Source organism: Electrophorus electricus, chromosome 23, assembly GCF_013358815.1.
Source record: "Electrophorus electricus isolate fEleEle1 chromosome 23, fEleEle1.pri, whole genome shotgun sequence".
NCBI lineage: Eukaryota > Metazoa > Chordata > Actinopteri > Gymnotiformes > Gymnotidae > Electrophorus > Electrophorus electricus.
In genome coordinates, this window is record NC_049557.1 from 11,592,153 (window position 1) to 11,612,152 (window position 20,000).

The window sequence follows — 20,000 nt, forward strand, 5'->3', positions numbered from 1 at the left end:
TTCCATTTTAATTGCAGTGTTTTTTTGTTTGTTTGTTTTTTGTTTTTGTTTGAAATGTGATTTAAATATTGTAAACCATATAATTTGTGTTAGATATCAGAACTAGGGCCTGACTGCTAAGTTATTAGGTCAAAGCTCTTCTGATATTATGGTTTATGCTATGAACCCTGCTGCTAAAGCACCAATAATGTTTCTGTAAATGTTGTATATGGAAACTGCATTCGTCGATGTGCCATTGTGAACTCTGCATGGATATGAAAGTAAATGAAACTTTAGGGTTAAGTTTACTAAGCTGTTTAAAAGGAGGGCGGTTGGATTATATGAGGTTTTTCATTGATTTTAAGAGCTTTAATAATTAAAAATTGACAGTCATATTTGACAGCTGACAACTGAGAATCAGTTACTAAAGCAATATTTAACTAAAACTCATGGAGGCTATTTCTTTATATTTATTTATTCATTTGTTTATTTTTCATCATACAAAATCACATAAGCTGATATTATTGGTTATTAGAATTTTTAGCTCTGTAAAATTAGAGCGGCTGACAGAAGGGTTTCATATGGGTCGGGCGTTTCTATGGGAACAAGATCAGTAAACCTCATGTCAAATTCCAAGGCCAGGATAAGAGTTGATGTGGGCGTGGGAGAGGGCGGGTGAGAGGACACGAGGCATGCGGCATCTTATAAATCACCATGGGAATTTTTAGAGGGATAGCTGTGGCACTCTTTTAGGTGTTCCTGATATCGCCTTTAAATAAATGGACTATTGAGGAAAATGACGGCTTTACAAGCAAAGGCAAAATACCTGTAGCAACTTTACGCTTTACGTTACACTATCCAACCACATCAGCGGAAACACCTCCCTCATCCTCATGCTCGTTGTACACTTTATCATGCATGGTTGCGTGTGCTGAGCCGCTACAATTGATCAAATGCAACCGTGTTGCTGTTAGTATCACTGACGCGCTAAGAATGATCCACCAACCATAATTGAAACAGTATTTCAGCCTTTACTAATTATTCTAAACAAGTTATCAAACATTCCCCACAAGCTGGTCAGAATTCAGGGGTGATGAGTGTAAATAGAGCATTTTAAAGGCAATGTTACCTGCTTGTTAACGTAACTGAAACACATTAGTGGAAGACATTAGTGGCAAGGTGACAGCCAGGTCAATAAAAAAATCCAAATGATAAATAGTTAGTTAGTCAGTGCTGGGAAGGATTACCTAGTCTTGATTCTGTAAAGAGAGTCACTGGCTATGCAAGCAAAATGCTTCTAACGTTTGATGAGGTTTCACTTTGTGAACTTTGTGTTTCCTTTGTGAGTCATCTGGTGTTAGTGCTTGCTGGGAGTTTGGAATATACGACGTTTATAAATGAATTTGGAAATACTGTAAACATATATGGCTTTCCATAAAAGACTACTTATTCAGTCATACCGCAGACACAATACATTCCAAATGGCTGTTCCTAAGAGTTGAGTCTAGAGAGAGAGACAGAGATGAATTTTCTTGCTGCTGTAGGTAACACGTTACACAGGAACAATTCAAGCATTTGTGTTTGATCACATGCTTTTGCTGAATAAATACAGTTTTTGTTGGGTGTATGGGCTGTTAGCAAGCCTCTAGAAAATATCCACACAGCACCTGCTCCTAATAGGTACAGGTAACATACAGCAGGTGAATAGCCTATACAACAGATAATGTGTGCAACAGTTGAGTATCCTATTATGGTATAGTAGAAATAAAGGAATATTTGATTAACACTAGAACATGTTTGGTAGGGAGATAGCAGGGCCAGGTGTCTTGTCCTGGGAGCATGCTCCTGTCAGACTCACATCAGGCTCCTGGTCGCTCAGCTTTTTGTTGTTGATGACATATGCCTGTATATTTAGATGCATAAATCACAATGTCTGTATATATTTGTAAAACTTTATTGTATTTGTATTATTATGTCCACATTTTTCAGGTGTATGATAATCCACTATGCTATTGTTTTGTTTTGTTTGTTTTTTGTTGTTGTTCTAAACGTAAATGGTGATGAAAACTAAGTGTGCAGATGTAAAAATATCCGTAAAACGCTCTTTATTTCCCACATTCTTCAGGATCGCTGGTCAGAGCCCTGCGTCCCCTGGCACAGATCAGCAGGCCCATTCGCGCTGGTCAGTGTGAACTCTTTTATCAGAGGCCATTGAAATGCTAAACCGTTTAATTTGTTTACTCTGCAGCAGGAGGTCGCGTTACGACCGCCTAGCGATGTCAGAGCAGTTAGGCCAACGTTTGTTTTAAAAATACTACACGACGTGAGCCGTATGTTACGTGTAAAGGCCTACTGTTAGTCAGCAAACGCAACTTGTGAAGCGTTCGCTGAAAATTTGATGTTCGTGAAGCATATATTTGTGCATTTTTTCGCGCACACATAACCAATTGATTCGTTCCTGATAATATTGCTGTCACAGATTAATATATCAGTATATTAATAAATGAACGCACGTCTAATATAGTAGCCTACAGTATATCTTTTTTTGATGCCGAAACTCGGATGAGTTGTGGTCATCCAAAATCAGCCTTGGTATTTGTTGGTACCTTTTTAGAAAGAATAATTCATTATATTTTGGGGGACAACACAAATTGGCCATGTTCGTCATTTCGATGCCCAGAGATCAGCTAACACCTTTTTCATGCTTATGTCACCATTGGAATAAACATTCTCATTAATTCTAATTAAAGAGCAAAGATGTAGTAGTACAGTTATTCTGAATTTCAGAGAACGTGTGGGAGGCTCGCTACAGGGGGGAAAGCGCACGGGCTAATCTGAGTCACACCAAGAGGACGCGAAAAGAAGTGAGAATTCCTCCGCCGCGATACAGAAGAAAGAAGAATTAGGATAGGTTGCGCAAACCAAGAGGCCTCTGAGTGTAAGATAATACACGATGTTTCTATTAAACTTAACTGAGTATTGACGTCTTTTCAAAATGTACTTTCAAAGATCGGCGAATTTCGCAAACGCATCACGAACTATAGATCCTCCCGTAACTTGTGCGGAAGTAGATCGTCGTCTGCGATGTCGGTGACGCGGCGGAGAAGAGAGAAGTTGAGCGAGCTCGTAACGTTCACCTCAGCGCGAACATACGAACGAAAAACCGCCATACTCGAGCATTATATGGACCCCTGCGCTCGCCCATAACAGTCTGACAGCGAACAACACCTTCGCTGTTCTCTTAAATTAGTTTTCCAGTCGTTCACCAGAGGTGGGAGAAGAATTGAAGATTAGCTGAGCTAACCTCGTACGAAGAAGGAGCACAGCCTCGCGCTGGCGACTCTATGTGGATTTTACAGAAACTATGGGTCCGTTTCCCGGTGTCTCTTCAGGCAGAGTCATTTTCCTCGTCGTCTGCTGGGTTCCGCTTTTATGTGGTAAGTTGTTAAGATGATTAAAACCGTTTCTGTCCGTTAACTCCGGGTAAGTGGTAACTGGTGAGAGCGAGCATCTTCTCTCGCGCTTCTGCTGGGGCGCGCGATGCTCTGCGCTGGTGTGTGCGCATGGCGCAGTTTTTTCTCTGTTTTCTCTGTACTTCGCTCTTCCATGTTTGTCCCACATGCGATAGCTGCATCGCTGGATTCTGTCAGAAAGTTCTGACGGCTCTGCTGTGTGAAGGCAGCACACGCAGGTTAGCTATCTTGCTAACTTCCCACCTCAGTGCCGAAACCGCAGCCAGTAAGCGTTTACCCAGCTGTGGGTTAAAATGTTAAATAAACGGAGCAAGCGTTTCCCATATGGGTTACAAGAATAAATGCAAATTGCTGAGTGCGTTTTGTTTTTATGTTTAGGTGTGTTTTTAGAGTTCGTTTTTTGATCGGGGAGATGTTCTTTTTTCGGCTGTTTTTCGCACCGCTGCCCAGATGTTCGTTAGCCTGCTAGCTGGGACGCGCCACGGTGTCGGTGTGAAAGCCTGTCGCACTCCAGCTAACGTGAGCTAGCGCGCTGGTTAACGTTATGTGAGAGGAATTCAAAATGGATTCTGCTGTGGTGGAAAGCGTTTTGGCAAGATGACTAACGCCGATGTTTTTTTTCTCAAAGTGATATTGAGATACAGATTTTAATTCTGGTTTAGTTTCATGCTGAGCAATACTTTTTGTGTGTGGTGTGTTACGTGGATGTTTTTGGCATTCAGTAACTAAATTTGGGTCCTTTGCCTTTTATTAAACCGAAGTGTTGTGGGATGGCTGGCTAGTTACATCTGGCAATGTTCACGTGCCTGCTAATCTCCTATGCCAGCAGTTTCCACTTCACTGATGTTAGTTTGTTGTTCATCTGATCTAGTCTGGTTTTCCTACACAAGTGGTGTCGGAGTTACGGATCGTGACTGAAATGCGCAAATATATTGATTAGACGCATTTGCTCGGTGATTGTGACACTTCCAGTGAAAGACAATAAGGCAATACTGCATAATGACCGGAGGCACGGCGAGAAGCGGCAGGAATGCTGCTGTTGGGCTTTCGCATTCCACGGCGGGCGCGCGCGCGCACACACACACACACACACACACACACACACACACACACACACACACACACACACCTACCTTTCCCATTGTGCGTTGGTGCTTGCTGCGTTGTATCGAATATCATCCCAGGAGGTGTATAGTTTATTGCAGTTTTTACCTCTTCTAGTTGTCTCTGTGCCTCTCTTTGTCGTATACGACGACAGTGCGTGGCCCGCCTGACGTGGGTCGCCACCGGTTGCATGTATTTGCTCTGTTCGGAAGGCGATGCGTGTGCGGTCGAAAGTAAGGCCATTGTCCGCCAGCAAAAGCCGCTCTCTCTGTGGTGTGAAATTTGATTTCCCCGGAGCGAACTCCCACCGCGTCGAAGACAACGGGTTGTTCATTGGGGCGGCCTACGCGCCTGTGTATCTGAGCGATGCCTCATCCCACCGGCTACTGCAGCAGGAGCTATGACCACAGGCATCATCGTTAGGCTGTACTGTTGCACGGCTGGAAATACTCCAACTCTGTAAACCCATAGTCCTGCCTTGCATATAATGACTGTTGTCTGCTTGCTTCAGTGTTGTGCTAACTGTGGCCAGGCGTTGGAGTTTGGGATTAAATCTTAACACCCAGTTTCCCTGATTAAGCTTGGTCTTGGGTTAAAAAATTGGAATACTAGTGGTGAATAACTTTTGGAAAACCTTTTTAGTCTACACTTGGATTTATCCTGGAACAGGGTAAATTATCCTCAATGTTTTGCACCTTCTGATTAGGATTCAGAAGTTGTGTTTTTAAAGACACTTGCTCTATATGAGCTATTCTTTCCACTTTCGTTCAGTGTGGTGTAAAGGCAACAGGAGAGTGTGCTTATGACAGTTCATTGTAAGTGTTGCACCTGAGGTTGTTGTGTAGTAACAGACATAAACATTAACAGATCCATCACTCGTGGCACAGTGCCAGCTATAAATGAAACTGCACCCAGTCAAGTGATGTATGAGGTGTGTGTGGTGCTTTGCCATCAAAGCAAGATCAGTATGTGTTTTACTTAAACAAGTGTCACACATTTGTTTGGAAAATCAAGAAGGCTTTTGCAAGACTTCATGATGACACTAACAACAACGGACAACGTAGAATGCCTGAAGGTAGGCAGAGCGAGAGAGAGAGAGAGAGAGCTGTAGAGAGAGAGCTATAGAGAGGTTACAGCTCCGACTGAAACACTGTGCTATGCTCTCACTCCCTGTCACACAGTGCTGCACAGTTTGGTCTGATCCGCTTCTATACGTCTTCAACTTATTACGGGCTGGATGATTAGTGGGTGAGTTGAATCAGGTTTGTTAGAGGATGGTAAAATAATAACGTCTGAGAACTCCAGGGGTGGGATTGGGAGATGATGGTTCTCTCTCTCTCTCTCTCTCTCTCTCTCTCTCTCTCTCTCTCTCTCTCTCTCTCTCTCTCTCTCTCTCTCTCTCTCTCTTTTTATTTTAATTTTTAAAAAATTTTTTAATCCAGCCCACCCCTCCCTTGCTTCTTGTCAAAGTTGGTATTATTTAATATTTAATTTTCTTTTTGCAAAAGGCTTCAATTGCACAGGCCACCAGATGAAAAATGCTGTTCATTAGGGAATTGGTTTAGAGTTAATGACCACTGTGAGTATGAACAGGTATCTTCATGCATCTAGTACAGCAATTCACTTTTTACATGCTGGAGGAGCATCTACATCTCTCTCATCTCCAAAAAAAACCCCTTGACAAGTTAGTACGGGTCCCAGCCTTCAGGAGTTTAGCAGTGACAAGCTGGCTCCGGAACCATTTCACAGTGATGTCTGCAAAAGCTCATGCCTTGTAGTTCTTCGGTTTACCAGGAAGTGGCTTATGACTGGCTTGGTTTTGAGACAAGCTGCATTTTTTCTAGCTAGCAGGGCCAGTGCTGGGAATGTGGGACTGAGGCTTCTACTGGGTAAAACCCAGGAAGAGACAAGGATGTGTGGAACGCTGCAGGGAGAGAAGGATGGGGGGTGGGTGGGAGAAGTTGTGAGAAAGAGAGTGAAATAGAAAGGGAGAATGGAGGAGGGAATGAGTGAGAGAGAGAAAGGGAGAGAAAGAGAGCAAGTGTGCTGTTGGGACTTGTTAAATCTGGGGATTAGAAGCCTTGTGTTTTCCCTGCTGAGCAGGTTAGTAGATTAACAGCCAACCAACATGTCCTGCATTCCTGCTGCAGCGCACTATAGTAAACCCCAGCTCCGCTGAAGATGACCTCATGGGGATGGTTTTCCGCATTGAATCAACGTTTTTCTGGGACGTTCTGAAGCCACCTGTCGACCTGCAGGTGTTTGGTGTTGTTTGTTCCAGGTTCCAAGGGTTTAATGGTGCTACAGTGAGCTGTTTCAATGATTTATTGAAGCTGCAAATTCCTCCATGGACTGTCTGGGCTTGTGCGGTTCATATCCTTTTTGCTCTATTAATATCTCCCTGTGACGATTAAGACAGGAGGGGTGTGCACGCGCAGTCGTCTCAGTGAAACTCTCTGGAATGCTGTTTAGTTCTAGACAGCAGCAAATTAGCAAAAGTCCCTCCCTAACTAGACAGGACCCGTCATTAAGCAATCATGTTTTTGTCTGAAACTGTGCCCTGAAATTTAGTCTTCAGTTATGTGCAACACGAGGTGGGGGGGTGTAATAAAGCAATATGAGTGACTTTATATCAGGTTGCCATGGTGATGGTTTAGAGAATAGAGGGCGTCAGCTGTAGTGCAGCGATTTCAGGAAATGGGGTTACTTCCTGGACAAGCGTGAATAACTTCCCTTCTCCTGTCCGGTGTGGACTGGAGCCAGACCCCCTCCTCCTCTGTGCTCAGGTCTACAGATGTTCACATAATGGTTTCAGGGGCTGTTATTGCTAAACCAGCTTTGCAGCAAACACCCTGAGTGAGAGTGAGGTGCTGAGGGGGTGAGGGTGAGAGAGTATTGCATTTAGCATTGATCATAAGTCAGCGATTTCAGGCTGCAGCTGTATACCAGCTGGGTTTGTTTGTGTCTGTGGGTGTGCTTCTTTGTGTGTGTCTGTGTGTTAGTGTATGTTCAGGGGATGTTACACTCCTATGGTAGATGGCATTCATTATTGAAGTACTCTAAATTAAAAAAAAAAAGTTTTATCAAAGTGATTGAATATTTTTTTTAATAAACAGTGAATGAGATGCATTCTATTTGCTTTTTTGTGAGGAGTAAAAAAGTGACTGTTTAGTGATGTTCTGTGGTTTCAAGTATACGCCCAACAGAGTAATGATGACACACAAATGTATACACTGATACCTCTTTGAGAGAGAGAGAGAGAGAGAGAGAGAGAGAGATAGATAGATAGATAGATAGATAGATAGATAGATAGATAGATAGATAGATAATTAAATAATGAGAGATAGGAGGGAGAGAAGAAGTAGAGTGACAGAGAAGGAAAGATAGGGAAAAGTAGAATGAGGCAGAAGATAAAGCCATATGAATTTGAGAGAGTAACAGAGGAAGAGATGGAAATGGGGAGAGAGAGAGATGGAGAGAAGAAGAGAAAATGGATGACAGAAATGGATAAAAGAAATTGTGACAACACCAGCACCACCAGAGTTCTCATTTTACTTTGTGGGTTGACCTGTTGGTTATGTGGAGTAGATGTTGGGTTTGACTGAGTAATGTTTGGGTGAGTGAGTGAGAGAAAGAGTGAGGTATGATGTGAGTGTTGGGTAAAAGCGCTTGGGAGTCTGTGTTAGATTAGTACCTTCACGCTCATGTCAGCAGGGGTTGTTGCTCTGCCCCAGTAGAGTGGAGTAACTGCCGGGCACCAGCCTGCTTTTCTCCTCCCACAACTCTCTCATTCCTCACTTCTCTCTCCCTCTCTCTCCTCACTCCTTCACTCTGCCTCTCCCTCTCTCCACATTTCTCTCTCTCTGCTTCTCCCTCTCGCCACACTTTTTGGGTTTTCTAAGATGGCATCTGCTTTGAGGAGAGAATGAACTCCATGACTGAAGTTGGGGAATAATGTTAATAGAATATGTTTATTTACTATAATATATTTCAAGTATAAAATGTTTTTAAATTGTTATAACTGATTAACACTCTTACAAATGGGAAGGTGATGAGTTTGTTTTTGGTATCTGAGTGTTAAGCACTCCTCTTCATAGTTTTATGGCTTTATTCCTTCAGCAGTGTTCAGAATGACCCATGACCCCTGTCCTGACCCCTGTCCTGACTCCTTCCTGCTGACACTGAGCAAAAGCAAAGCCAAAAGGCCATTTTCAGTAATTACCATCAAGGGCAGCTCTCCTGTTGGAGTGTGAGTGTGTGTGCGCGTGTGTGTCTTGTGCTCGTATGTGTGTGAGAGTGAGTAAGTGTAAACTAAGAGAGTGTTGGTGAGAGTGAGACCACAGAAGAGAGTGAGTGTGTGAATGAGTGAGAGTGACCTAGGTGTGACATGATTTGCATTCACTGATGTTAAAGTCGTAATTCATTAGAATTATCAGAAACACATCACAGTCCTCATGATACATCAGCATTGCATCACACTTTTTTTTTTTAAACCATTCTCAGGATCAATCTCAGATATTTTGTATAAGCGCACTGGGGTGACATTCACATTTTCACAAGTCTATTTAGTGTGGTGTGTGTGTGTCTGTGTGTGTGTGAGAGAGAGAGCGTGCGCATGTGTACATATTGCAATCACAACATGTAGCAATATAATCACATTGTGGGTTTCAATATCTCTTGTGCAGCTTGGCCCTGGTCTGATTGGTCTGTGTGGGACTTGTTGTTTGAGGCTTAGTGAACCAAACCCTGAATTGAAATGGAAGTGGAGTAATTAGTGGCAGCCCGTCCCAAATCCTGTGAGATCATCTCATCTGGCACAGTGACTGAGTGTATGGAGAGCTCGTCAGACCAGTCGGGCCCCAGGGCACTCCCTCTCTCCCTCCCTCTCTCTCTCCCTCTCCCTCTCTCTCTCTCTCTCTCTCTCTCTCTCTCTCTCTCTCTCTCTCCCTATCTCCCCCTCTTGAAAACACTCTTGACTTTTCTTTTCTGAATTGCCTTCTTTACTTTGTCTTTTTCATTTTCACACCCTCTCACTCTCTTTTTTTCTTTCTCTCTCTCATCCTCTCTGTCTTGCTGTCTTTTGTCATCCTCAGTCTTGTGCATCATTTATTCCTCCCTCTTAAACCCCATTCCACTACACCCTCAAAATCGCAGCATGCAGTGTGTCTCTCACACAGATTAACTGTTTTTTTGCAGTTTTTTTTGCCACCGGCCTCCTAATCACCCCCGCCTTTTGCTTCACAGCAGCTCATTCACACAGAGTTTGACAGGAGCTTTAGGTTATGAGGCATGTTGTGCACTAAGCAGGTTTACAGTAATTGATTGAGAGAGACAGGTAGAATGGGTAGAGAGTGGTAGAGTGAGAGAGTGGTAGAGTGAGAGAGTGGTAGAGTGAGAGAGTGGTAGAGTGAGAGAGTAGTAGAGTGGTAGAGTGAGAGAGAGAGAGAGAGAGAGAGAGAGAGAGAGAGAGAGAGGTAGGTACAGAGAGGGGTACAGAGAGGGGGTGGGAGACAGAAAGAATGACTGAGCTGTCAGCCAGAAATATATTTGTTTTGTCCCCTGTCAGCTTTATTGGTTTTATATGGCTTGTTTTGGTTTTGTTGCTAAACTAGTGATGTGTGCATGCTTTGGTCTTTCAAGCAGAAGCTACGGGCAGTCCCGAAACTTTCTAGCTTTGTAGCTAAACAGCAGTTCTTATGTGCCTGTTTTTTTTCTCTCTTTTGCTTTGAGTTGCATTTTTACCAAGATGAAGAGATCGACGTTTTTCTATGAAAAAACGAAAGAGGATGGTATGGTTCTGGCATTACTGCATGTGCTCCAGTGTCTGACAACCTTTGTCTGCTGTTGGCTTAGTGCCCAGACCTGCCTCGCCATGGACTCTTAGGGCTGTTACAATCCACTTATTCTGAACAAGCTCTGCACACTGGTCAAAGCGCAGGAAGTCAGTATTAGTGCTGAACGCACTTCCTGTGTTGAGATGTACGTCCTCAAGTTGTCTGTGCTGTTTTGAAATCATTTGACTTGCCATTCTGTGTCTCGCCGATAAGCATCTTGAGCAATAAATAACAAACCAGCGCCTAATGAGAATAAAATGAGACCTGGAGACTTTGATAACAACGAGCGCATTAATAATGTGTAATAATGGGCTGGAACAGCCCTTTCTGTACGGAGGAAGACGAGACAAGTAGAAGTACCGTCAAGATGAGAAAAGATTGTGTAGCCGGTGTGGTTTTCAGAAGCAGACACTGTAGAAGAAAGGGAAGTTACTGTCTGAATGGTCCTTTGCAAAGACTCACTTGACATAGCTTTAAAAAAATGGAAAAAACAAAGACGCGCTTTTGTGTCGAAGTTTTGTAGGTGGTTTCAGGACCATGTTCAGTTTCTGACCCTCTCTTTGTCAATGCAACCCCACCTCCAAGGTCAAAAACTCTGGAAGGAGCCTTTCCCTTCAAATCACTGTTCAAATAACAGAATGTTGCTTTGAACGCACAAGTCGGCTTCCCAAAAATTATGGACTGGAATTCTCTGACCCAGTTTAGAGTGGTTTAAGACTAGAGTGGGTCAGGACCCTTCAATTACGTTGATGTTACCCGTATGAACACCCATGTTTACCTGTTTTGAACCAGTAGTTCACCAGATTAAAGGCCATAGTCCTGAGTTGAACAGCCCTGCTTGACAGACAGACAAGGGCCTGCTTCTTAACAAGGCCATTTACAGTCACTTCAACTGGAGCCCATAATGAATCCAGAAATAAAACTGCTTTTTAAAAATGTTTTTTTTTTATAAAAATATAGTTAATTACATTTTTTAGGTCTCCTTTTTAGGTCCTCCAAATAAAATACAGTCTTGTCTGGATATGGACCACACAGAAGCCTTTGTAACCTCTCAGAGGAACAGTGCTCATTGCTCTTTCTCTCTTTCTCTTTCTCTCTTTTAATTCAATTCAGTTCAAGGTTCTTTATTGTCTTGACAAATAATGGCGCATTTGTTTTGCCAGAGGCAGACAGTATTAAAGAATAATAATCTGTCTCTATTAATGATGATAAGAATCTCTCTTTTTAATTTCACATCTTGATGTATGTCTTAGTATGGGCAGAGAGAGCCGATGCTGGTTAGTGGTCTTATTCTGAGGTGCTGAATAATTATAGACATGCGATGTGCTGATTAATAAAGACTGTGGCCTCTCTAAGGTTAGTGCTGTCTGTATTTGTCTGAGAGTTTGCTTAGAGCTGCCCCCCGCCCTAGTTGGTTTTATTCATTTTAAGATTTCTTTTTTAACCGTTCCATGAATCTGATGGTGAGAAAGCAAACACTCTGGACTCTTGATCTTTTACCTGGTTGTGACACTGTTACATCTTTTTCTTTCCTTTTCTCTCTTTTTGAATAACATCTCTTGCTTGGCTGTAGACGTCTCTCAGTTTCAGTGTGATTTTACTCGCCCCAGCTAGCACTGCTGATTTCCACAGCAAACTGAAATTGGAGCTGGACAGTAATTAGAGAAACTTGGCAGGAGTTTCTGCTTTTTAGCTCTTAATAACAACAGCAAGTCCTCTTGTGCTGGAGAAATATTAATCACCCTGTATGTTGTTTGGAGCACACTGTGGCATCTCCAGTTTCTGCCTGTCTGCGTGCATTGCTGTTTAATTGCCTTTATGGACATAATGTTTATCACGTGTCTCTGCCTGTTCCAGCTCTGCAGTGCCAGGGACCCGAAATGCCGTGTGTGAACAATGGTAGCTGTGTCACCTTTGCCAATGGAACAGGATACTGCAGGTAAGAGAACATTCAGAGCGTCGCAGTGTAACCTGCGTGTGCTTGTAAGCTCCTCCTTACTGCTGTGAATACACCACTACCCGCGGACTGTGACATTTCCACTGTAGGAGGACACACACGTGTACACACGCACGCGCACACACACACACACAAGCCTTGAAGGCCTTGTGTCGAGGTTTAGTTGTTACCTCTGCGCATTAACTCCAGCATACCTGGTGTCGTGAATCAGGCATAGAGAATATCCTAACATTTTGCAGCACTGTGTTTCAGAAGGGTGGTCATTGGTGTTGGGTGTGTTTTTAATTAAGTGTGCAGTGTTGTGGAGTTACACACATTAAATATACTTGAACCATAGGTTTTTATTTTTGTCACATTTTCGTCACATTCATCCCATTTAAAACACACACACACACACACACACACACACACACACACACACACACACAAATAAAACCTGGGAGAAGATGTGTGTGGTGTGGTGGTGAAAGCTCACTGTCTGATGGTGCTGTTAGAACAGGAGTGTTTGTGTGTGTGTGTGTGTGTGTGTGTGTGTGTGTGTGTGTGTGTGTGTGTGTGTGTGTGTGTGTGTGTGTGTGTAAAAAAACAAAAATGAAACAAAAACAAAACTGAATCTTCACCTCCAGTCCTGTTCAGAAGTTTGTGAGAGCATATTATGGGTGAAATTGTGAGTTCCACTTAGTGCTGTATAAATCCAGACTCCTCAGAAGCTAAAATTGGTCCAGTGGTTTCTTTATTGCATGTGTTGTGAGGTGAGTTCAGCATTGCAGAACCATAAGCCACGTTTATGCCGTGTTTGGTTTAGCCATGTGTTCTGGCACTTGGATGTTATGCATTTTAAAACAATGATTTGTGTTTAGGCCAAAAAAAGAAAGAATGTGGAGTATAAAAACCCGTGGGTGGGGTGGTATGGTAAGAACAGGTAAGTGAACAGGAGGAAGGTAAAATGTCAGGGTTCTTGTGTTTTGAGGGCAGTGCACTTCTGTCTGCTCCTCCCTGTGAACAGACCAGCGATGTGGTGTCGCTGTGCTGCACTGTTTCCTGCTGCTATTTCCGTCGACGGAGATTCACGTCTCTGTGTGTAATTACCGTTTTGACTTTAAAATCCGTGCCATGCTCCCAGAGCCCACTGCCCAAAATATAACGCTCTCCATGGACATTATGGAGCCTCTTAGTGGTTTGTGAAACAGGGAGGGATACTGTTCCCAAGAGCCCTCACTGACTGCAGAGAGGCTTCTGATTCTTCCTCGATACTTGTGAACATTTTGTGGTGTTCTGGCCATGTTCAGGCTTAGATGGCATTGTTAGTGGAAGAACTGCTATGGTGTAAGACCAAAATGTGTTCACACTGATAATTAAGTCTAGTATCTTGTAATAGACTAGAGTAGTATACTTTTAATACTAGTGTACTTTTCTTGTTTTTTCTCAGCAGTAAAGAGATGGTCTTAACTGGAGATTAAGTATGTATATGACAGTATGAAGGCAGGCGTGTTTGTTGCTTTCCTGTTTTTGGTTTGGAAGTAGGAATCAAACCCCGCCCCTCAGCCCCCTCAGACCACACCCCTCAGACTCCACCCCTTAAGTTCCATCAGACCCCACCCCTCAGATTCCATCCATCTGTTCCTCACACGCTGCTCTTTAAATGGAGAAGAAACTTTGGGATTTTCCTTTGTTACAGTAACAGCCTGTGTCTATGACCTTCACCTGAGTGACCTGTGAGCCACTGTCTCACAGCAAAGGAGAGGAGTTGGTGGAGTTTCCTAGTCAGGTTATGAAAAAACACTGAAGTATGTGGAGGAGGGAGAATATGAGAACATGGGCGCATGTGCGTGCGTCTGGAGGTAGATTTAAGTAGGCGGTCTTATGCGCTGTCGCTGCTTCTGTCTGTGCTGAAATGAGCTGTTGTCTGAGCAAATCTTATCTTGTGCTCCGTGAACAACAGCTGTTATGGTGGGTTAGCGTTCTGTCCAAGGGAACCGCAGTGAGGTGCAGAATCGTGTACCTTGCTGCAGTAATCTGCCCATTGCGCTGCACTATTGAACAGCCCTGCAACCGGTTTTTACTGCTAGCACGGCAGGTGTGACAGCAATGAGTGACAGTACTAAAACGTGCAGTGCTCTTCAGGCTGCTGTCTCCGCACGCCAAGGTTTACCATGTCGTCTTTGTGAGTAGACAGAGTAAACTGATCTTGCGGCACAAGTGGATCTGTTTTAGTAATTCTAGATTGGGAGCCAGTTCTAGAAAGATGCTATTCACGACCTCGCTCTAGATCTCATTCTTCGTCAAAGCCGCTGCTGAACAAGCCGTCCTGTGTCTGTGCACTGGTCATGTTAGGTTTTTTGTACTTCTAGGCATCAGCAGTGATCCGTATATTTCTACAGTATTCTTTGGTATATTGGACTCTAACCTACTGTACTGTACTAGGATGTGTTCTATGAGGAAATGACAAAGCACTTTTCTAAGTCACTCTGGATAAAAGCGTCTGCTAAATGCCATAAATGTAAACTGTAAATGTAAATGTAAATGATATCACAGTGGATGGTCAGTTGCAGAAATTGTTCAGTGAAAGCTAGTAATTCTCAAAGAAATAATTACAAAAAAATGAATGACTAAAACAGCAAAACACCAAAAATCAGGCAGGTTCGCAATTATAATCACAAATGCGTGAATGTGTCCGTCCAGTGTGAGTGAGGTGTTAATGGAAGAAACGATCCCGTCTCTTTCTATCTCTCTGTCTGTCTGTCTGTCTGTCTGTCTGTCTGTCTCTCTCTCTCTCTCGCGCTCTCTCTCTCTCTCTGTCTGCCTCTGTGACACTTGAGAAGCAGTCTACAACTTTTTGGGTGTGTGTGTGTGTGTGTGTGTGAGAGCATGTGAGCAGCAGAACCGGTGCGACTGCAAAACTCCAGCCAGGGTGTGAGAACCAAACGTGTGTCACATTGTGTATGTGTGTGTGTATGTGTGCGTGCGTGTGCACACACGAGGGCATGTATGACCTGTGTGACTCTTCCACAGAGCAGATGTGACTGTGTATGACATTTCTGCCGAATGTTGCAAAATCTGTTGTGTGCGTCACCATGAGGTTGACACCACAGGAACTGAGCGGCCCTCACCACTACACACCACTACAATACTGACTATAGTCAGCATCAACACACCAGTACACACCAGTAGAGTACTGACTATAGTCAGCATCAACACACCAGTACACACCACTACAGTACTGACTACAGTCGGCATCAACGCACCAGTACAGTACTGACTATAGTCAGCATCAACACACCAGTACACACCAGTAGAGTACTGACTATAGTCAGCATCAACACACTAGTACACACCACTACAGTACTGACTACAGTCGGCATCAACGCACCAGTACAGTACTGACTATAGTCAGCATCAACACACCAGTACACACTAGTAGAGTACTGACTATAGTCAGCATCAACACACCAGTACACACCACTACAGTACTGATTACAGTCGGCATCAACGCACCAGTACAGTACTGACTATAGTCAGCATCAACACACCAGTACACACTAGTAGAGTACTGACTATAGTCAGCATCAACACACCAGTACACACCACTACAGTACTGATTACAGTCGGCATCAACGCACCAGTACAGTACTGACTATAGTCAGCATCAACACACCAGTAGAGTACCGACTATAGTCAGCATCAACACACCAGTACACACCAGTAGAGTACTGACTATAGTCAGCATCAACACACCAGTACACACCACTACAATACTGACTATAGTCAGCATCAACACACCAGTACACACCACTACAGTACTGACTACAGTCGGCATCAACGCACCAGTACAGTACTGACTGCAGTCAGCATCACCCAGCCAGCACACCAGTACACACCAGTAGAGTACTGACTACAGTCGACATCAACACACCAGTACAGTACTGACTACAGTCAGCATCACTCAACTAACTTCAACCAACCCACCAGTTCAAATGCTGTAGCCATGCGTGAGTGCTTGGGAAGTCCCATTCACTCTCATAGCCAACCTCTCCATCATTTTCTGGAAGAACCGACAGACAGGACATAGACAGCAAGGTGTGTGTGTTTTGTGTGTGTGTGTTTACAGGGTGAAGTTTCAAGTGCAAAAGTGAGCCCAGCTCTAAAAGCTGAGCACATTGCAAAACATTGCATTTTTTCCCTTCTACCCCTCCTCCTTTGCACTGAACAAAATACCTTTGTCTTGGTCTGAGCCAACCGTGCAAACTTATTAATTCTCCCTCAACCTTTCTTACCCTCTCCCTCCCCTCTTTCTCCCCTCCCCTCTCTGCCCCTCACTCCCTCCATTCTGCGGGAACAGAGACAGAAGACTGAGTGAAGGTTTTGTTTGATCTGACATGTAGAATCTGCCTGTAGGGAGGGAGAGACAAAGAATATATATGAGAGAGAGAGAGAGAGAGAGAGAGAGAGAGAGAGAGAGAGAGAGAGAGAGAAGTCTCTCAGCACTGAAGAGGTTGTAACTTGAGAAGTGACTGGCTGTTGTTGACGGAGACTGAGGGTTTTTAGGAGGCAGGCCAGAAATTACCCCATCAGTGCCTTTCCCTTCATCATTATGTCAATCAGCCCCCCCCTCACCTTTCTTTCTTGCCTTAGTGCTTTGAGAGGAGTATTTTCCTTAATGCCCCGTCATCTGCTCCTCCCTTAGATCTCGTTCTTATTCTCTCTCTCTCTCCTTCTCCTCCAACTCTACCCACTATCCCCTGTATATTTCACTCTTCATTGTTCTCTTCTTTCTTTCCCCTTTTTCCTCTTTTCCTTTGTTGTTTCTGTTTCTCGCCAGAGGTGATCCTGCACATCACAAATGAAAGAGAGACACGCAGAGAGAGAGAGAAAGTGAGACAAACAAAGCGAGAGAGAGGGAGAGAAGGTCACACTTTTCCACTCCACACACCTGCTCTCAGACTGGGAGAGGGAGAGGGGGTCATGGTCTCTCTCAGACTGGGAGAGGGAGAGGGGGTCACGGTCTCTCTCAGACTGCTTGCCTGACTCCAAAGTCAAAGGTGCAGCCAAGTGTGGAGTGGCAGCTCGAGGCCAAGATTTACTCAAGTGCACAGAGTACACATCATACACACACACACACACACACACACGTGTACACACAAACTCAGCAAAACTTCACTGACTTTCTTTTAACCCTTTAACCCCTATAATGCCTCCCCACGAAAACTCACAAGTCCCACACATGATTCCCAAGCTTAATTTTTTTATGATCACTTGCACAAATGTGGGTGGTTTTCTCACACATCCTTCCATCTCATGTCCTTCCCTCCCTTGACAACCAGGGCCTGATCAGACATGTATTATAGTGCCCCTAATCCTTATAGTGCTGAGAGTGGTGGCGAAGGTGCACCTGAGGTGAAAGAGGGGAATCATGAGTTACTCATACTTGCCAGTGGCCATGGTGGGGTATTGTTAACGAGGCCAGCTGGCTATAAGGGGCAATCCCATTTTAAAAGTACAGAAAGTACACACACACACACACACACACACACACACAAAACCACCCACCTACCTTCACGGAAGCCTTACACCGTGTTGGAGAATGTAGCAACCAGATTCTAAAGCCACAAAGCAGCATGCCAGCTACTGAGTCTCAGTCACAGAGCTAGAATATTAATGTGAATGATGACAGTGAGGTGACATACACATACACGCACACACACACACACACACACACACACACACACACGCTGAGTTCCCCTCTCTTTAGAACAGGAGTTCTAGTGACATCATACTGTTCTACACACTCCAGAGTGAGCTTTTAGTTCTAGAACTTTCTGATTCAGTTCTAGAACCAGCCCTGCGCTCTAGAACTCAGAGCCCGCTGATGTGCTGATTTCATAGATAATGGGTGAAATTATGCAGCCAGAAGAAAGAGGATACAGAGTAAAGGAGGGTATAAACACAGACACACACACACACACACAGCACACTCTCTGTAGGGACACGTACTGCTCTCAGATCAGAATTTATGGCGTACAATCAAGGTACCTGTTCTGCAACCAAGCAGAATTTCCCCCCCTTGGGGATCAATAAAGTCTCTCTCTCTGTTCTTTTTTTGTCTATGTCTGATCTTTTCCCTTTCTAATTCCTGTTCCTGCGCACACACTCCCTCCCCCCCTCGTTCTGCCTGCCATTTTCTCTTTCCTCCTGGCTTTATTCATTGCTTTGCTCTGTTACCACCCCCCAACCACCACCACTGCAGGCACTCTGGACTCTGTGTTTTTCTTCCCCTCTGAAAATGACAGAAAGCTGAGTCTGGGGGAGGGGTGGCACAGCTAGAATAAGACCAGGCTTCTGGAGCAGAACGGGGAGAAACGGAGAGGAAGGGAGCAACACTTTCTAAAACACTTTTGGTTAACCTTTATTTAGGAAAAATGATCTCAAGAGTTGAGAAAACATGAGAAAAATCATAGCAACAACCAGTCTTAACAGTTAATACAGTGAGCTGCTTCATGTTTGGCCAAGAGCGACTCGGTGGGGGGGGATTAAGTCTCAACTATGGTCCATTTTCTTTTCGCCACAGAGCTAAATTTCATATCTCTTGGACTTTTAACACTAACAAACATTTTTAAGTGTTGTTTAACTTTCAGATGGTTGTGATTAGATAGCTTGCGTTTGTGTGTGTGCGCGTGCATGTGATGGCGTGATTGAATGAGATGAGGAGGCATGTTCAGATCTGGAGTTTAGCATTCTGTGAAGTTGATGTGAAGTGCAGCACAAGGTTTGTAGTGAGAGGTTAGAAAGAGAGAAGGAATAAAATAAGGAGAAAAGAGAGAACGAGAGGTTCTTCCACCCACACACCCCACATCCCTGTGGAGAACATAGAGGGGCTCAGAGAGGGAGGGAGTAAGCAAAGTGAGAGGATCAGAGAAGGGGAGGGCTAATGAGAACCATCTGTAGAAATCTGACACCTGGAGAGAGGGAGAGAAAGACAGAAGAAGTTTATGAAGGATAACAAAGAAACCCATAGATGAGTGTAGCTGCTCTCGTGCCTTGCTGGGTTTGCTGCTGGTCAGCATGCGTCAGTAGGTTTGTCTGTCTGGAGGACAGGCGATTTATTCTCCCTCTTAGAACAGGCATCACTCACTGCACTGTGCAGAGGAAGTCTGTCATCTTCTCATTTTGTATCCGACAGTTATCCACAATCCCTGTTCTAATGTCATTGAGTTCTAGAGTAGTAAGAAAAAGAACTGAGAATCATGAAAGGGGGAGGACATTCTGGAACATTCAGTGGGGAGAACATTCTAGAAACTTCCCAGCAAGCGTATGCAGTGTGTTTATTTCAGCCCAAGGTTTGGTGGTGGCTGGATTGTGTGGATTGGGGCCTGTGGTTGGAGCCTTGTGCGAACCTACTGGAAAATTAAGATCTTTTTAAAAAAGGATGTCAGGAGAGGTAAATGTTAAGATAATGTTAAGTTTGTCAGATGTTGAGTTTCTGCTCGTCTTGTCTTGAACCTGTCTTCAGTTTGCTCAAGAGACGCTTATTTGCAGTACACCCTCTGTTTGATCAGGTGGCTGTGCTGTTCACTTGCGGGTTAGCTGGCCTCTCAGATCAACTTAAGGTAGCCCGGAGCCAAACCCACTGCAGTTTTGTTCAGCTGAACTCCGTGC

At 44.0% G+C, this 20,000-nt stretch overlaps 1 protein-coding gene across 1 annotated transcript in view; it reads left to right on the top strand.

The window, feature by feature from the left end:
• The first annotated feature begins 2,806 nt into the window (after positions 1–2,806).
• Positions 2,807–20,000, top strand: part of notch2 (notch receptor 2) — a 43,103-nt gene continuing 25,909 nt past the window's right edge. Inside the window, exons 1-2 of the mRNA XM_035522155.1 lie at positions 2,807–3,416; positions 12,248–12,329. Of these exons, the coding sequence (XP_035378048.1) occupies positions 3,344–3,416; positions 12,248–12,329 (155 nt within the window). The 5' untranslated portion in view covers positions 2,807–3,343. The remainder of the gene's footprint in view (positions 3,417–12,247; positions 12,330–20,000) is intronic.